The sequence below is a fragment of the Tasmannia lanceolata genome, unplaced genomic scaffold, assembly GCF_043159265.1.
Source record: "Tasmannia lanceolata isolate RefF3 unplaced genomic scaffold, GAP_Taslan_0.1 ptg000054l, whole genome shotgun sequence".
Taxonomy (NCBI): Eukaryota; Viridiplantae; Streptophyta; class Magnoliopsida; order Canellales; family Winteraceae; genus Tasmannia; species Tasmannia lanceolata.
The window spans coordinates 522881-543180 of NW_027518731.1; the positions used below are offsets into that span (position 1 = coordinate 522881).

Below are 20300 nucleotides of genomic sequence, written 5' to 3' on the forward strand. Positions count from 1 at the left end.
TCCATCTTAGAAAATTCATGCAATTGTAGTTTTAGAAGTTTATGGGTTTGTGCCTGTAGCTCAATTTGGGGAGGCTTTGTTCCTCAACATTGAATGTATGTTCAATCCCAGCTTAACTACCTACAAAGAAAAAGGCATATTTTTCTCAGGGACCTCCTCGGTCTCTGTTGTTTTAATGAAAATATATTTGCAATTCAAAAGAAAAAGAAGAAGAAAAGAAGAGCTGGTTTCAGTCATCATCTTTGGGAAATAATAATAATAATACTAATAATAAAGGACGTGATATTTCCACCTCCATTTTTTCTTATAGCTCTCCACCCTGTTTTCTGTTGTTTTTCTCTTTAATACCATTGTTTATAAATAGCCAAAATGATATTTTATAATTGAAATGGAGACTTTGCAGACCCCCTGTTTTTTTTTTTTTTTTTTTTTCGAAAATGGTTATTTAAAAACAGAACTAAGGTCCAAAGAAAAAATACAAGGGGCTAAGATAGCCCTAGCAAAGCAAAATAAAAAAGCAATACTTGAAGAGAAAGGATATTATAGATAGCAAGGCCGTCACATCAGTTCTAGATTTTGCAAACTCCGCAGCAACTACATTGGCCATTCAACGGATATAAAAAAAAGGAACAATTACCGATGGGGGACAAAAATTAGGCGGAATTATCAACAGGGCCCATGCTTTTCAGAAATTATCAACAAGGGACAAAAAAGGTCTTGTCAGTAAAAGCTGGACGAAAATGCCCTTTGGCATTTACAACACTTTTTCATCTTGTTTTGTCCTTCTTCCCTCTTCTTTTACTTTTTCATTTTCACTCTTCGATTTTTTTACCCTACTAGTCATCTTGCTCCTTGGTCAGCCACCATTGTTGCTGGCAAGTCTTGAAAACTTGAATGTTGAGTTCTTACCATCTATCTCTCTGTATATAGGTTTTGGGTATCTAGTATAAAAACGGGGTTACCAATTTCCGAATGGGGCTATCAAGTCCTTGAAAATTGGCCTAGGGTGCTGGAGTTTTGGAAAGAGGTTTTCAAGTCTCTGGGATTGGGGTTATCTAGTATAAAAAAGGGGTTACCAATTTCCGAATGGGCTTATCAAGTCCCTGAAAATTGGCCGAGGGTACTGGAGTTTTGGAAGGGGGTTTTCAAGTCTTTGGGATTGGGGTTATCTAGTATCAAAATGGGATTACCAATTTACGAATTGGCTTATCAAGTCCCTGAAAATTGGCTGAGGTACTAGAGTTTAGGAAGGGGGTTTTCTAGTCTTTGGGATTTTGGTCATCTAGTATCAAAATGGAGTTATCAATTTACGAAAGGGCTTATCAAGTCCCTTAAAATTGGCTTGAGAGTACTGGAGTTTTGGAAGGGGTTTTCATGTCTCTTGGATTGGGGTTATCCAGTATCAAAATGGGGTTAGCAATTTCTGAATGGGCTTATCAAGTCCCTTATCAACATATTTTTACTTCCTGTTTTTTTCACTCGTTCATTTTCACCATTTTTTTTTCTTTCTACCCAACTATTCATCTTCCTTATCCGCCATTGAAAGGGAGACGGAGAAATGTGAAATCCTAAAACAAATGAAAAACAAAACCTAGATACAGAGAGATAGATGGGAATGAACTCACGTTTCAAGTTTTCAAGCTTTCCCGCCTCTAATGGTGACTAAACGTTGAAGAAGATGGCTGGTAGGGTAAAAAAAACAAAGTTAAAAATGGAAAAAAAAAGAGGGAAAGAAGAGAGAAGAGGGATAAGTGGAAAAGCAAAACTTGTTGCTTAAGAAAAGGGCATTCTCGTCCAACTTTTACTAACAAGACATCTTTTGTCCCTCGTTGATAATTTCAGAAAAGCCTGGGTCCTGTTGATAATTCTGCCCAATTTTTGTCCCCCATTGGTAATTGTTCATAAAAAAAAGGGCAGCCCAGTGCACGAGGCTCCCGCCATTGCGGGGTCTGAGGAGGGCTAGATGTACGCAGCCTTACCCTTACTTTCTGTGACTCGAATCCCGTGACCCCCAGGTCACAAGGGAGCAACCTTACCGTTGTTGCGCCAAGGCCATTCAACTGATATATATGGGCAAAATTGATGTGATTCCCCTTGATATCACGAATGCAATCGATCATGTTAGCGAATCTCCATGGACCTGTAGAGTTACTTAGGTCCCATGGAACTATAACCCCCGAATCCTTTTCATCATCTTTACTTACAATAAGGATGTTTAAGCCTTTCTTGAAAACCTTTATTTCTGCTTCGTCAGATTCTGCAACTCCAATGGGACTTTATGGATTTTGCCTCTGCGATTTTTTTACTAAGCTGTTGGGTTGGGAAAAGCCAAACCCGATTTAATTTCGGATTGGGTTAGGGTCGAGGCCTTGGGTAACCCATCCCGACTTCAACCCAGCTTTTGTCCTCTACTTTTAGCTTGATTTTCAAAATCTTAGACTTATGTTTTTTGTTGTATGTTTTCTGTTTTTGCCTTGGCTTACCCAAACCCAACCTGAGTTGAAAAAAAGGAGCTAGATGGATCAGGTTAAGGGTGAGAGATTTAGAGGTGGGTTAGGTTAGGGTTGACCATCCGGGTTGGGTTAAGGTGGACAATCCTTGACCCGAAGCCTGACACAACCCAGCTCGAGTTGCACCCCTAGACTGGAAAACCATAAACTTTTGAAGTTGAAAGTTCATGTCCTGTTGGTAGGACAAAGACAATAGTACAAGGGACAAAACAATAGAAGCACTCCTAAAAAGGGCAGTGATAAATTGACCCCAATATATCTTAAATCGACCCCTTTTAATGGAAAGCGTTAGGGCTTGTGAGTTGTAGACTTGTACGGTGTTTAACGTAACGGCAGATGAAAACTTTATTCACACACCCTAATGTTTAGGTTAAAAGGGGTCGATCTAAGATATATGGGGGGTCGATCTATCACTGCCTAGCAAACCAAAATAAAAAATACTAGGGGCTGAGATGGCCCTAGCAAACCAAAATAAAAAATCAATACTTGAAGAGAAAGGAATTTAACAAGGCCCTCGCATCAGTTCTAGATTTTGCAAACTCGGCAGCAACTACATTGGCCATTCAACTGATATAAAAAAAGGATGGCCTAGTGCATGAGGCTCCCGCCATTGCGGGGTCTGGGGAGGGCTGGATGTACGCAGCCTTACCCCTTCTTTCTATGACTTGAACCCATGACCCCCATGTCACAAATGGAGCAACCTTACTGTTGCGCCAAGGCCATTCAACGTATGTATATGGGCAGCAACCATGTGATTCCCCTTATATCACAAATGCAATCGATCATGTTAGCGAATTTCCATGGACCTGTAGAGTAACTTAGGTACCATAACCCCCGAATCCTTTTCATCATCTTTACTTGCAATAAGGATGTTTAAGACTTTCTTGAAGACCTTTATTTCTGCTTCGTCAGATTCAGCAACTCCAATGGGACTTCATAGACTTTAAGGGGCTGTTTGGATACACGGATTTTAGATTCTGGGATTTTTTCAAAATTGTAGCCAAGATACAAGAGAAGAAGCGGACCGGCCGTCGTTTTTTACTTCTAGCCCTTCTTTCCGTTAGCAAGAGAGTAGCTGATCCTCTCATATTTCCAGGTTTTAGAAATCTTGGGATGCGAGAGAGATTTTAAAAACCCGAATTTCTCACTTAAAATCCAAGAAACATTGTCATGACAGCATACAACAGCTTGATCATGAACCCTCTTTTACACTGTTTTCAAACTTAAAACCTGGATTCTAAAATCCGTGTATCCAAACAGCCCCTAAGGATTTTGCCTGTGTGATTTTTTACTAAGCTAAACCAGATTTTGGCTCGGGTTGGGCTGGGAAAAGCAAAACCCGATTTAATTTCGGGTTGGGTTAGGGTCGAGGCCTTGGGTAGCCCGTCCCGACTTCAACCCAACTTTTGTCCTCAACTTTTATCTTGATTTTCAAAATCGTAGGCTTATGTGTTTTTTTTGTAAGTTTTCTGTTTTTGCCTTGGCTAACCCGAACCCAACCTGAGTTGAAAAAAAAACGAGCTAGATGGATCAGGTAAAGGGTGAGAGATTTAGAGGCGGGTTAGGTTAGGGTTGACCATCCGGGTTGGGTTAAGGTAGACAATCCTTGACCCGAAGCCTGACCCAACCCAGCCCGAGTTACACTCCTACTGGAAAACCATAAACTTTTGAAGTTGAAAGTTCATGTACTGTTAGGACAAAGACTGTAGTACGAGGCATTGCTTGAGAAAGCTAGGAAGCTGGAATCAATGACGGGAGATAGATGGGAAGAGATCGACAAAACAATGGAAGCACTCCTAAAAATGGGAGTGATAAATCGACCCCAATATATCTTAAATCGACCCCTTTTAACGGAAAGCGTTAGGGCTTGTGAGTTGTAAACTTGTACGGTGTTTAACGTAAAGGCAGATGAAAACTTTATTCACACACCCTAATGTTTAGGTTAAAAGGGGTCGATTTAAGATATATGGGGGTCGATTTATCACTTTATCACTGCCTCTAAAAATTGAGAAAGAATGAGGCAAAAACTAAGTTAGAAAATTGTACAAATCTAGAGACCCTGATAAATCGAAAGCCTATTTAGGCCTCTAATAAATCATGATTTATTGGCCATATGCGATCCAAATTAAGGCCTGTTAGATAGAGGGTTCCGATCAATCAAAGATGGGACCACTTTGCCATAGTAGACATACCTCGATCACTTGTGACCTCCTTCAATGGGTGAGCGAATAAGATGAGAGAGTAAAAAATCGAAAGTCTGCAACAATAACGTTTGTAAATTGCCCGGTAGAGATAGTATAGAAATATCAAAACAAAAGTAAGAAAAGTGATAGAACGTAACACACATGACACGAGATAAGATATTTATTAAGCAATGTTTTGGGTCCATTTCCCAAAAAGAAAAGAAATAAAAAAAATGGGAAAAGAGAATGCTCAATAGATGGTGACTAAAACTAGAATAGAATAATAGTAGGGAGAGAGAGAGAGGGAAAGGTAGATAGAGAGAGTACCCTACAAGGCAACAACTGGCATAATGGCCCTTTAAAGACCTGTCCCATCCCACCCCAAGCTGGGTCCCACCTAGTCCCATGCCTAGGATCAGGACCGTGGCATCACCATTTTTATCTAGACTTCACTTCTTCCATGTACTCAAGTAAAACAAGTAGAAAAAATTGGGCTTATCCAGTGAACCCATCTCTCTGTGTATGGGTGCTTGATTTGTGCTTCTTGATCATGGTTGAGGAGAAAAGAACATCATTTAAGATTCCTCCGTACCAGTGATTCATTATAAAATGGGTGGGGGGTGGGGGAGGGGAGGGGGATGGGATTCAGGCGTCCAGCGCCTCTCTCCCCTCTCTTACTTAGGATCGGCAAACCTCAGTAACAAACCCCGAACTTCCTTTGCTATTGCCTCATTTTTTTAGCGTAGCTTCATTCCTTCGGCTGGCCTCGAGGGGGGATAAGGTGGGATTTAGTCCCCTCTTGTTTTCCTCCGATCTCCTTTTTTCTTCCGCTTTTCTTCTTAGGGACTTAATGGTGTATTTATACTTCGATCTCGCATGCAAATTTTCTTTAAGGGGCGCCACGTGGACTTTCTTATCATTTCAGAGAGAAAACCTTCTTTCGTTGGATTGGGCTGCCCCCCCTGGTTCGACGGCGCGCGTGGTTTTGTTGTGTAATCTTGCCCATAATTTTGATGATGAAGCTTTTGGACGCTGGTAGGTGACGCGTGGCAGAATCACGTGGTCTTATCGTGTATTAATGTCTTTTCTAATCATGATTAGATTCCTCCGCTGCATGGGCGACACATGGTGAGATTCAAGGGTCCCGCCGTATTTATGTCCCATCAAATACCATCTTGCATACCTAAATATGCAGGGCCAATGCAAAAGGAAGACAAGGCCTAAGCTCCAAAGTAAATGATCACCAAATTCTATCTATGTGGAAAGATCTCACTAATTATTTATTAAGATTTTATTTCTTTGAATTTTGATCTACATTTTTTTTTGTCTTCTTTGTGGCCTCGGGCATCGCAGGGGTTTCTCACTAGTAAAAGAAAAAGACAAAACATTAGAAGCACTCCTAAAAAGGGGAGTGAAAAATCGACCCCCATATATCTTAAATCGACCCCTTTTAACGGAAAACGTTAGGGCTTGTGAGTTGTAGACTTGTACGGTGTTTAACGGCAGATGAAAACTTTATTCACACGCCCTAACGTTTAGGTTAAAAGGGGTTGATTTAAGATATATGGAGATCGATTTATCACTACCCCGTAAAAATTGAGAAAGAATGAGGCAAAAACTAAGTTAGAAAATTGTACAAATCTAGAGACCCTGATAAATCAAAAGCCTAGTCAGGCCTTTAATAAATCATGATTTATTGGCCATATGAGATCCAAATTAAGGCCTATTAGATGGAGGGTTCCGATCAATCAAAGAGGGGACCATTTTGCCATAGTAGACACACCTCGATCAGTTGTGAATTCCTTCGAAGGGTGGACCAAAAAAGAAAACAATAAAATGAGAGAGTAAAAAAAAGGAAAGTCTGCAACAATAACAAGTATGTAAATTGCCACGTAGAGATAGTAAAGAAATATCAAAAGTAAAAAAAATGATAGAAACCCAGTAACACACATCCAAATCAAATACATGGCCGACTAGAAATTAAAGCAAGCAACATATATGTAATTCCGATTCAAGGTACTTATTCAGCAATGTTTTGGGTCCATTTCACAAAAAAGAAAAGAAAAGAAAGAAAATAATTAAAGAAAAGATGGGAAAAGAGGATGCTCAATGGATGGTGACTAAAGCTAGAATAATAGTAGAGAGAGAGAGTACCCCACAAGGCGACATCCCGCACCAAGCTGGGTCCCACCTAGTCCCATACCTAGGCTGGCTCCAACTGAAGACCGTAGAATCACCATTTTTATCTAGACTCCATTTCTTCCATCGGTGTAAGTAAAACAAATTTTACGCCTATTTTTAAGTATAGAAAAATGGGCTTATGTTTTATTTTATGCCCATTTTACATTCAAAGAATCAACGGAGACAATGAGGATTGGCATTGTACCCAGGGAACCCATCTCTATGTGTATGGCTAATGGGTGCTTGATCTGTGCTTCTTGATCAAGGATGAGGAGAAAAGAGCATCATTTAAGATTCCTCCGTACCAGTGATTCATTATAAAATGGGGGCTTACACCATATAAAAACTACAAAATAATAGAAATGCTATGGTGTAAGCCCGTATAGTCCAGTACTTTCCAAAAACGAATTGTACGGCTTGCACCATAGGATGATCCAGACCGTCCATTTGATGGGCCACAACGTAAATACATTGTGCCCCAAAAATCATTTCCATAGGATGATCCCAACCCTCCGATCTACAGAGATTTCCATATTACGAAGTTTCTCTAATAATCGTATGGCTAGGATCATCCTATGAAAATGATTTTTTTGGCACACCCTATTTACATTGTAGCCCATCAAATGGATGGTTTGGATCACCATAGTACACTACTTTTTGAAAATACTAGACTATAGGGGCTTACACCATATAAAAACTCCACTCATAAAAATTGAGAACAAGGCAAAACCTAAGAAACTTGTACAAATTGAGCGACCCCATTGTGATAAATTGAAAGCCTAGATAGGCCTTTTAAGAAATCGTGATTTACTGGTCGTATGAGATCCAAATTAAGGCCTAATAGATGGAGGCTTCCGATCAATCAAAGATGGGAGCACCTCGATCACTTGTGACCTCCTTTAAAGGGTGTAAAAAAAAAAGAAGGAAGTGTCAAAAAAGAAAGTACAACAAAGATCATGTTTGCAGATTGCCTAGTAGAGATAGTAAAGAAAAATCAAAAGTAAGAAAACAGTAACACCCTTCAAAATCAAATACACGGCTATGTAGTCCCTTTTATAAAGGTGGAACCTCCTTAAGATGATAAATAGCCTACAGACACAAAGAGATATTTTCCAGCTTTCACACATACAAATCATACATAATAAATAGTCTACAAATAAAAAGAGACATTTTCAGCCTTCACACACACACACACACACAAGTCTTATCTAACTTTGGTTGTTCGCATTGGAACTAGTTTTCTTATTTCAGTCTTTCACACTTGAAACACTTTATGTTTTTCCACTGGAACACTTTGGGCGTTCACATTGGAAACACCATGAGTGTTCAAACTAGAAGCACTTTGGGTGTTCATACTGGAAACACTTTGTGTGCTCACACTGAAAACCCATTCGGTTTTCACACTGAAAACACTTCAATTGGCCTTAAAACAATGAGGATAGTCGATCTGAGAGGATCGTCGATCTGAGAGATGCTTCGATCTCCTAAAGATCTTTGGATGATCGGTCTTGTGATAATATTCGTCAGAAATATCTTCGACCCGATCTGAGTTTATTGATATGCTCAAGGTTTGATCACTGGAATTTGTACTCAATTTTCCTCAAATTTTTCTAGATATGCTCAAGATTTGATCACTGAAATTTGTAATCAATTTTCCTCAAAATTAAAATTCCTTCAGAATCATCTTATGGAGAAGATTTTCTCCTCTGTACTTTTTTCTAATAGCACTTTTCTTCAGATTGTTCTTCTCCCTTCTTCCAGTATTATTCTTTGCTTGCCCTTTAGAGACTTGTCTTAGTCTTTGCTTGCCCTTTGTACTTCGTTCTTTGTCTTGTTCATTACTTGTGCTTGAGAGACTTCCTTCTCTTTATCTTATTCTTTACCTGTAACACCTGAAAGTTCTCCTTCTCTTTAAGTTGTTCTTTACTTGTGCTAGGAGTAATGGGAGCCATGCAAAATCCTTTTGCCGAACCTTCCCTATTAGTATATATACACCTACAGCCTACGTCCAAAGTACCCCTACCCACAACTAACAAGTCTCTTCTAAGGTGCATTACTAATTATTCTCACGGCTCATATCACTGTTATTGGAATTCTTCTCTTTCTTCTATTAATTCTTCAACACTGTATTCCATTGAGCTACAACAAGAGGTACGCCGAAACACCTCTCTCTCTGTGTTATTTCTTTCAGCAATATTTGTATTTCCTCGCATTGTAGTAGTTTTTGCTGTAAAAATATACACGACATCTGAGTTCTTGAAATGGAAATCTTGGGATGTCTGAATTCTTTTGCAACTGATATTATAAAGGAAGGAGGCAAACGTGTGTGGGTTCTTGTTGAGCAAGCAACATATACGTACTGATACAAGATATTTATTCAGCAATGTTTTGGGTTTGGGTTCATTTCCCAAGATATTTATTCAGCAATGTTTTGGGTTTGGGTTCATTTCCCAAGAAGAAAAGAAAGGAAAAGTAATAAAGAGAGATGGGAAAAGAGGATGCTCAATAGATGGTGACTAAAGTTAGAAATTTAGAATAATAGTAGAGAGACAGGGAAAAATAAGGAGGAGATAGATGGTGACTAAAGTAAGAAATTTAGAATAATAGTAGAGAGAGAGGGAAAGGGAAGAAGAGGAGGAGAGAGAGAGAGAGAGAGATTTGATGCAGGCCAAATCATTGGGCTGATTTGTTTTCATTTTCCTGCATGTCATTTAGATGGATTTATTTCCATTTTGTTTCATGCCGGTTATGACAGATTTATTTCTATTTCCATGCTGGCCAAATAAGGAATATGTCCATTCCATGCATAACTAAATAAGGTCATTTAGGATTGAGATGGGACCACTTTGCCATAGTAGACACAAAAAAGGTGCCGATTTTAGATATTTCTTTTTTGCATGTATGATTCCATTTTTATAATCCCTCCTAATCTATAAACGAGGGTGAATGAGACCTGTAATGAGACTTTTGTTTTTTTTATTATCAATTAAAAAATTAAGAGAGAAGACATCCACTCTTGGAGTTTTCTTCTTTTTCTCTCTATTTTGCTATTGTAGGACTACGATTTCTTATTCTTGTAGTTTATTTTCGCACTTTCGTTGTATGCGGCGACATCAAAATTACCCTACAAGGTGACAACATCAAGTCTAAACAAGGGCTCTATGAACTTAATAATCCTTTTTTAGACTTGATAACCCCATTTTAGACTTGATAACCCCTAGGGGTGTTTTGGTAAGGTTTTCTCTCAAATTCAATCTTTGACCCCCTGTATAATTTTCAAAAGAGTGTCCCTCGTTGGCAATTCAAGTATTTTGGTCTCCCCATTGGCAATTTCGCCCATGGTTTCAAATTTTGGTTTCGGAATGCGTTTCGGCCTTCACCGAAACTAAAATTTCGGCTGAATTTTCGCTCGAAATTTCATTCGAAATCCGACGAAATACAATAAAATAAAATTTTATCTCGTATAGAATTTTGGCCGAAATTTAGGGAAAATATTAAGTAATTATTCAATATCTAGATTTTTGGGTGAAATCCCTTAAATTTCGGAGGAAACCCATTAACAACTATCCAAATCAAATACATGGCCGACCAGGAATTAAAGCAAGCAACATATATGTAAGTCTGATACAAGATATTTATTGATCAATGTTTTGGGGGTCCATTTCCAGAAAAGAAAAGAAAAGAAATAAAGAAAGATGGGAAAAGATGCTCAATAAATGGTGATAAAAGTAGGGCTGCAACTCGGGTCGGGTTGGGTCGGGTTGAGGCCAATCCGACCCAACCCGAGGAACCCATTTTGCAAACCCGACCCGACCCGACCCGATTTCTAACCCGGCTGGACCCAACCCGACCCAACCCGATTTGCAATTGGGTCAACCCAACCCGACCCGACCCAACCCGATTTCCAATTTATGCACATGTCTGTTTTTTTTTTTTTGCTCACATTCCCACAGAGGCATCCACCATATAAAAACTCTGTAACTGAACTGAAGGATAAATTTATGTTGAAATTTAAGCACATTTCTAGCTTCAATGGGAAATGTGTTAAGTTGAAATCGGGTTTTAAGCATATATCGGAATTGGAAATCAGGTTTCGGGTCGGGTCGGGTTGCCTGACACCCCAACCCGATTTTCAATTCGGGGTTGATATTTCCCAACCCAACCCAACCCAACCCGATTTTGAAAAAAACCCAACCCAACCCAACCCAAGTTGCACCCCTAGATAAAAGTTAGAATAATAGGGGGAGAGAGAGAGAGAGAGAGAGAGAGAGAGAGAGAGAGCCACAAAGCGACAACCGGCGTAATGGCTCTTTAGAGACATGTCCCATCCCACACAAAGTTCGGTCCCACCTAGTGCCATAGCTAGGCGGGCTCCAACTCAAGACCATAGCATCACCATATTTGTCTAGACTCCATTTCTTCCACGGGCGTAAAGCAAATTTTACGCCCATTTTTTAGTAGAAAAAAAGGGCTTATACCATTTTTTTTTCAAAAACATAGAAATGATATGGGGTAAGCCCATATAGTCGAGTATTTTTCAAAAAAGTACCTTACGGCTTGCACCATTGGATGATCCAAACCATCCTTTATATGGGCCTCAACGTAAATACATTGAGCATAACAAAATCATTTCCATAGGATGATCCCAACCAACCTATCTGTAGAGGTTCCAATAATATGAAGTTCCTCTGATGATCATAGGGCTAGAACTACCTATAGAGGTTCCAATAATATGAATTTCCTCTAATGATCATAGGGCTAGGATCATCCTATGGAAATGATTTTTTTGGCACACCCTATTTACATTGTAGCACATCAAATGAATAGTTTGGATCATACTAGAGTGTAATCCGTACAGTATTTTTTCAAAAATACTTCACTACAGGGGCTTACACCATAAAAAAAACTCTACTCCTAAAAAATTTGATAGTAAGGCGAAACCTAAGTTAGAAACTTGTCCAAATCGGGCGTCCCTATTGTTATAAATGGAAATCCTAGATAGGCCTTTAAGAAATCGTGATTTATTTGCCGTATGAGATCCAAATTAAGGCCTATTAGATGGAGGGTTCCGATCAATCAAAGATGGGACCACTCTGCCATAGTAGACAAAAAATAAAATAAAAAAGAATAAAATGAAAGAATCGAAAAGGAAAAGGAAAGTATGCAATAATGATCATGTTTTGTAAATTGCATGGTGGAGATACCGAGATAGTACCCAACAGGAATAGGTTTTGACACTTTTTCTTTTTTCTTTACAGCTGTCAAAAGTTCAACCATTGCCTCCCAATGTGATCTCTTGCAAGAAGAAGAGAGAAATAAGGTAGACAGGCATTTCTTCAGTTCCTTGAGCTTCTCATCTACTTGCTATTCCTTCCACTCTTACTTTCCTCTTTGAGATCCCTTGTTTTCTCCAACATCATGGCTGATGTAGCTTCATTCATCTTAGACGTGGCGAAGATTTTATATGGTCCTCTTAAGCGCCATGTTGATTATCTTGTTCGCTATAAAAAGAGTGTTGAAAAACTTCAATCCAAAGTTAAAAAACTAGGGGTGAGGAGAGATGATGTGCAACGATCAGTGGACGCTGCTACTAGGAATGTACAAGAAATCCCTGGTGAAGTGCTGTCATGGCTAACAAAAGTAGATGACATTGAGGCAATCCTGAAGAAATTGGAAGAGGGGGTGATGGAGAAGAAGAGATGCTTCAAGGGATGGCGCCCCAATTTCAGCTCGCGCTATTCTCTAGGTAAAAAAGCAACAAAGACGATGGCTGTTGTTGATGGCCTGCTTGGTGATGGCCAGCTGCTAGCAAAACAGCATTTCCCTCATGGAGCAGCTCTCCGCCTTTGTCCAAGCTTTAACCCACCAGGAGAATTTGTGGCTTTTGAATCCACAGAATCAGCTAAGAAGCTGATCATCAAGGCATTAAAAGAGGAGGGAATCAACATCATCGGCGTATACGGGATGGGAGGTGTTGGCAAGACGACCCTAGTGGAACAGGTGGGAAAGCAAGCTAAGGATGAAAAGCTGTATGATGAGGTTGTAAAGGTCACTGTTTCCCAAAAACGAGAGTTGAAGAACATCCAAGGTGACCTTGCTGTGAAATTAGACTTGAAATTTGAAGAAGGTGATGAAGAAGCGCGGGCAGGCCTACTGTTGAAGAGATTAAAGCAAGAAAAGAAGGTACTCATAATCTTGGACGATTTGTGGGATAGATTGGACTTAACAAAGGTCGGAATCCCCTACGGAAGTACACAAAAGGGCTGCCAAATTATAATGACAACACGGAGATTAGATGTATGTTCAATGATGAATTGCCAGAAAAATATCGAAGTCCAAGTCTTATCTAAACAAGATTCATGGAATCTATTCAAAGAGAAAGCAGAAGTTGTGGAAACTGATGAATTGCAGAGTTTGGCAAGGGAAGTTGCTAAAGAATGCCAGGGCTTGCCTTTAGCCATTGTCACGGTTGCAAGGGCACTAAAAGGCAAAGACTTATCAATTTGGGCTAATGCATTGAGAGAATTAAAGCGGTCTTCTGCAAGAAACATAGAGGGTGTTGATAAAGAGCTGTACTCTCGTCTCGAGCTGAGTTACAACTACATCGGAAGTGAGGAAGCAAAGTTGTGCTTCTTGTTTTGTTGTGTCTTTCCCGAAGATCATGACATTGAAGTGGATGTATTGATGAGATACATGATGGGGGAGAGGGTTTTCAAGGATGTCAACAATTTTGAGGAAGCATCGGATAGAATACATGCCTTGGTTGAAACACTTAAGGATTCTTGTTTGTTGTTAGACGGTGACAAAAAAGGTTTTGTAAAACTGCACGATGTTGTTAGAGATGTGGCCATACTGATCGCATCAAGAAAAGAGCACGGGTTTCTAGTTAAAGTGGGGCTGGAACTGACAGAGTGGCCAGAGAATTTTGATGAATGCAAAAGGCTTTCACTTATGGGAACTTCAATTGGTATGCTCCCTGAGCCGCCGAATTGCCCACGTCTCTCAACCTTATTACTACAACAAATGAATGGTTGGGAAGAAATTCCAAATAATTTCATTGAAGGAATGAAAGCCCTTGTCGTCTTGGATCTAAGCAATACCAAGATTTCATCATTGCCCCCATCACTGCCGTACTTAAAAAACCTCAAGACACTATGCTTAGATGGGTGCTGGGGTTTAGATGACATATCCCTACTTGGAGGTTTGGAAAAACTTGAAGTACTTAGCCTAAGGGAAACTGAGATCAAAGAATTGCCAATAGAAATAGGGCAATTATCCAATCTGAAGGTTTTGGACTTGACACAGTGTCATGCTCTTACAATGGTGGCACCAAATGTCATTTCAAGGTTGACTAAATTAGAAGAACTGTACATGAGATATAGCTTCAAAGAGTGGGAGGTAAGAGGCAGCAGCGGTGATGGAAGTAAAGCAAGCTTTGATGAGGTTGCATCTTTGGCTCGCTTGACCGTTCTATACATCCATGTTAAAGACGTGTATTGTTTGTCTCTAGAAGTCCCCGGCTCTTGGGAGAAACTAAAGAAATTCCGCATCTGCGTGTGGGACGAAAGGTACTCGCCTAGCGACTACGACAAGTGTACATCCATCAACATAATTTCATACCCTATATCAAAGTGGGTTAAACTCTTATTAGAAAGAAGCGAAGAAATTGAATTGAGGGGCGTCTCCAATATTGTACACCTCCTAGATGTCTCTTTCAACAGCGTGAAGCGCCTCAATCTCTACGATTGTGACGAAATGGAACATTTCATCAATACGGTGGAAGAATCTCATCGGGTTCCACCGAATGCCTTTAGGATATTGCAACGATTGGACCTCAAACGCATGGAGAAATTAGAGAAAATCTGTCACGGCCCGCTTCCTAATAGATTCTTCGGGAACCTGATAGAGCTCAACATTATCGGTTGTGTGAAATTAAAAAATATCCTATCATATGATCTGCTTGAAGGATTGAAAAGCTTGGAGATACTCAAAGTAGCAAGGTGCTCAGAGTTAGAGGAGGTATTTGAGTACGAAGAGGGGATGCGAGAAGAGATTCATGCTGCTATTACTACATCACCTCTCTCTACATTGAAACGAATGGAATTACGAAGACTGCCCAAACTGTCGTGTATATGGAAGGGGGCCATACCACCAACTGGGACATTCCACAACCTAACCTGGTTGACTGTGTTTAGGTGCCCTAGCTTGCGATGTCTATTCTCCCCTGTTCTTGCACAGTGCCTTCAACAATTGGAATACCTCGTTGTAAAACGGTGTGAAGAAATAGAGGTGATAATAAGTGGAGAGGAAGAGGAGCAGGAATTGGGTGTGGTGGATAAAGAGACTCTGCTCCCTCGATTAGACACTATAGAGTTATTCCATCTCCCAAAGCTTACAAGTCTCTGTTGCCATCTAGATTTCCCTTCCTTGAAATCTATTTGGGTATTGAATTGCCCGAATTTAAAGAGGTTCCCGGTAAGACCCCAGAACGCACCTAAACTTGAAAAGATTCGTGGCCAAGAAGCATGGTTTGAAGGGTTGGAGTGGGAGGACGAAGGCGACATGTCACGCCTCAAGCCTCTTTTTGGAGAGTGGTAACTGCAGTTTTAGTATGAGGTAAATTTCTTTTCATTTTCCTTTCTTATCTAATGATGTATTATGCCTTTTGTGTTTCCTTTAATTTATTGTAGACATAATAGCAATCCAAGTTACTACGACATGGATTCCACAATCCTTATCTTATAGAGAATGAAAAAACTCTGTAATTATGATTGTATTTATTATTCTTGTTTTATCATTCTCTCTTATTTCTTATTGTTCTTATGCATTATGCATCCAGATCTCTACCCCATTAAAGGATGTTTAAAGTAACAAGAAATTTGGTATTCCATTTTGAAGTAGATTTTAGCTTTAAAGCAACCCTTATGTGTTTGATATTATGTTTGTTAGAATCTTGACGGTTGCACCTGTTTTGTTTACATTTAGGTATAGCTGGTCTGCATGATGTTGATGCATAGGAAATTAACTCCCTGTTTGTTTTGGATTAAGAGAATTGATTTTGAGACCAAATCTGATTATTGGACTAAAAATCAAATACAATTTTAATTCCAATTATCTGTTTTGGACTCAAAATCAATTCTCAAAGTCCAAAACAAACAAGGCCTAAGTGTGTCATGCCCTCTACAAAGGGAGATCAAAAGATTGAATCTTGTAGAGTTGGTTTTGTAACCAGTTTCAGTAATGCCTAAATTACCATACACCTCTCAAATCCAAAACCCCATGTAGAAGAAGTAAAAGAAATACAATGGATAATATTGAGTCTATAATTATTACTTATCTATGTTCAATAGTGTGGCAACATGGCATGCAGTTGATGACATTCTTGGAGTCTTTGGTCATCCGGCTTTTTATTAACTCAATCAACATTCAGAAAAAAAATTAATAGCAATCCAAGTTTTAATATGAGGTAAATTTCTTTTTCATTTTCCTTTCTTATCTAATGATGTATTATGCCTTTTGTGTTTCCTTTAATTTATTGTAGACATAATAGCAATCCAAGTTACTACGACATGGATTCCACAATCCTTATCTTATAGAGAATGAAAAAACTCTGAAATTATGATTGTATTTATTATTCTTCTTGTATCATTCTCTCTTAAAGCAACCCCTTATGTGTTTGATATTATGTTTGTTAGAATCTTTGACGGTTGCACCTGTTTACATTTAGGTATAGCTGGTCTGCATGATGTTGATGCATAGGAAATGCTTATTTTATTGCTTACAAATCATTTTTTTAAGGATTCGCTTTTGTTTTCAAGGTGCTTTGGAATTAGGTCCTAGTACTGATTTCGCTCAATAAATAAAATGTCCATGAAAATTAAGCCAACCCATTCAAACATGACCAATTTCAATCTAAAAATGAGACAGAGCAGGCCAGCCTCAGGCAACTTGCCACATTTTTCAAGCTGAAGCGGATGGGACGATATCCTAAATAAGAAAAGTGATAAGACTCTTTGATGCCATTTAGTTTTTTTTTTTCTATATCAAATCCATTACCTACCTGTTTGTTTTGGATTAAGAGAATTGATTTTGAGACCAAATCTGATTATTGGACTAAAAATCAATTACAATTTTAAGTCCAATAAACTGTTTTGGACTCAAAATCAATTCTCAAAGTCCAAAACAAACAAGGCCTAACTGTGTCATGCCCTCTACAAAGGGACGAAGACAAGTAGCTGTGAACTCAGGTCGATTTTGGGAATTAAGGTTCAGCTCTTACGATAGAATCAGGTCGAGTTTGGGTTGGATTCAAATTCATTTTTTAGCAAAATCTCAACCGGAGCCGACCCAAGTTGCTCCCCAATACAATCCCAACAGTTACGATTTCACACACATGTCCCAATGCGGCACCCAAAAATTTATCATTTGTTTTGATCTCTGATTCAGTACTCACATGCAGAAGCATTGTCAAGTGTTGCGGAGGGACAGGAGCAATGCTTGGAAATGATGTCCAGATATGTCAGCCCGTTCCACAATGGGTAACCAATACGTGAGGATCGATAAGAAGTGTTAACCCCTAATCTGAATTGTAGCTGTCCTCTCGGTTGTTGACAGCTCTTTGCTTTTAACAATGACTACAATTGGTTTATTCTCAAGTTGAGCGGGCTGTCCTGGTAAAAGTGCAATTTAGAAAACAATTCCACAATCACACGAAGCAAATTATGTCACAACTGTCCACGCAAATGGCTTAACCATTTCGTCAATTACTAGTCTGGAATCAAAAGCACAGAGTCTGAACTTCTGCTCTAATAAGGCTGTCCTATTGGTCAGGGAGTCCTATCCAGAATTTGAAGTCCAAACTACCTGTGACATGAGGTGACTGTTAATTCTGTTAGGACTCAACTCCCCCTCAAAGAAAAACCAGAAAATGCAACTGTGGCCTCAAATTGATGGGCAGCTTGGGAGGTATATTTGGGGGACTGGTTCTATGTTGAAACCGCGTGCACATTGTAGATTTTGGACCATGGAATTTTGTCATTTTTCTTCACATCCTCTCTGAACCTATCAGGTATATGGGTGGAGAAACTCAGAGGTGAATAGAATAGAGGATTTAGTATGGATTGATACTGATGTAGATAAATTTGAGCAGAAACTTGTTTATTTTGCTGAATCCTGTGAACGGTTAGAGCTCAAAACTCCTCAGGGAATTAGAAAATTTTCAGGAAATAGATAGGTCGTTAGCAAGTTGAAATTTTAGCACAAAATTACGAGAACACTATCGAGGGATTACAATTAACCAAACCGTTATAATATAGAGGAAATGACAAACTACAAGTCAGGGTTCATGAATTCAAAGGAATTGGATAAGAACCCCAAACAAACAGAGTCAAGATTGAAGTGTCTGTTACGTTCACTGTGCAATCTGACAGAAATTGTTTGATATAGTGTATGTAATGAACTAATTCAACCAGAACTTGAAGTGGAGAGTTTAGCTAATTAAAGAAATTAACATGAATTCCAATTATGAGATTACAAGTTAGGCGGAAAAAAAAAAACTGGATGGAATGCAGAAATTTGCAATTAAACTGTATAAGGATGAAGAAAAAAGAAATGATAAAAGATTAGTAGAAAAATAGTACATACAATTATTCAAGATCGGCGACAGAGATTTAACTCAATGATGTCTAACAGAATTCAAGTGTTATTTCTACTCTGGAAATTCAAGCACTTGATCCAAGAATAGTGAAATGACAAGAATAACCGATCTTTGAGTTGTAACAACAAGGATCACAAAATTTACAAGATCTGAGGTTCTTGGTTTTCACAATTGTGAACTGAACTTTGGATCTAGAATTTTAAGTGCATTGATCTTTAATGGCCTCTTTTGTTACGGTTACTACACATTAATCATTTTTGGACTTTTAAAATCTGATTATTTTTAAAATCCCTTTTTTCTTATGAACTCATGCTGGTTGTTTATGATTTGCCATCTTTTAGATCCTTCGACATTCGAGAATATAACCAATTTTTTTTATAACGAAATGCTTTGGTCATCTGGTGGTGCAGTGGTCCTCTTCATGTGATCAGTTCTATGTATGAATATATTGGCTCCAAAGAAATAGGGCTATTGTGATATTTCTGTTACTCTGTTTCACCTTGATCAAATTAAATTGTGCTGGTTGTTGCAGATGTGATTAATGAGAAATCTAGTCGAAAGTTAAATCTCATTATTCTCAAGTATACAGTTACATTGAGCCATATTTGATTATCTAGTGGTGCAGGTGGTCCTCAGAATGTGGTCAAATTCTCTATTTGAATATGTTGGTCGAAAGAAATAATCCAAAATCGGACTCTTTTTCTTTCAAAACCAAAACAAATCATCTTTTGCTAGAGAATTCACATATCTCCCCCAAGCTACATATTTTACATATTTTCATTTACATATAAATGTGAATCTTCTATAGGCTATTGAGTCAATTTCCAGTCTAGGGAACAACTTTTTCAAAGGTAGGATTTCACTGGTAGGTAGTAATATTATGTATTCAGGTTAAGGCAATTTCTCATCTTGCTTTAAAATTAGTCTAAGACATCTGCGTTTTGCTTAAATGAAGCTATCTTTCTTTTGTTCTTTTTCCCTTGTAATGTCAAAATTAAGTGTTTTCCATTTAATTGCAGCCAGAATGGATGGCACCAGAAGTGTTAAGAAATGAACCATCCAATGAGTAAGTACTAGCTGTGTTTCTTTTAGGAACCATTGATAAGGAGCTCCCTTTCATTACTTTTATTGTCTCTAATTGATATTGAAGAGGATGCTAATTTCTTACAGATGCAATGTCTACAGCTTTGGCGTGATACTATGGGTGCTGGCTAGCTTGTGTATGCCATGGAGTTGACATTTTGACATACCACAACTTTTGGTGGATTACCAACTCATCCTATCATTTAATCATTGATGAATTTTAGCATTCTTTTGAATAGAGCTGTTCTGTTATTTCCTATTTTACTGGATTAAAACTCCATAGATGATGTGTCTAAAGTGATTTCTCATGCCATGTATGCATCCGATTTGTGCTTATTACTGTTATGGTTCCTTTAATATTTACAGATCAGATTCCATAATTATATGGTGCACATTATTTGGGTGATCCAAACCATTTATTTTCTGGTCCTGACGTAGATAGGGTGTGCCCAGAAAATGTTCTCCATAGGATGATCCTAACCCTTCGATCCGTGGAGGTTTACATACTATGCCGTCCATTTTAAACCTCGACAGATAGTAGGGTTAGGATCATCCTATGAAGAAGACTTTAGGGCACACCCTATCTACATCAGGGACCAACAAATGAATGGTTTGGATCACCCATATAATGTGGACCTCACTGTTTTTTCGGCTGAGCATCAGATGGAATAGAACCTCCCACCTTAA

At 38.8% G+C, this 20300-nt stretch overlaps 1 protein-coding gene across 4 annotated transcripts; it reads left to right on the top strand.

Annotated features, from left to right (window-relative positions):
* The first annotated feature begins 8632 nt into the window (after positions 1-8632).
* Positions 8633-19949, top strand: LOC143864835 (putative disease resistance protein At4g27220). Of its 4 annotated transcripts, none has more exons than XM_077375689.1 (5): positions 8633-9025; positions 12133-15490; positions 16245-16340; positions 19550-19596; positions 19701-19949. In XM_077375689.1, exon 2 carries the CDS (start codon positions 12293-12295, stop codon positions 15470-15472), a length of 3180 nt encoding a protein of 1059 aa, XP_077231804.1. In that variant the 5' UTR covers positions 8633-9025; positions 12133-12292; the 3' UTR covers positions 15473-15490; positions 16245-16340; positions 19550-19596; positions 19701-19949. The 4 variants fall into 4 exon arrangements, with proteins under 4 accessions (XP_077231804.1, XP_077231805.1, XP_077231803.1 ...); XM_077375690.1 differs by having other exon boundaries at positions 19716-19949; XM_077375688.1 differs by lacking the exon at positions 16245-16340 and having other exon boundaries at positions 19716-19949.
* Positions 19950-20300: the final 351 nt, after the last annotated feature.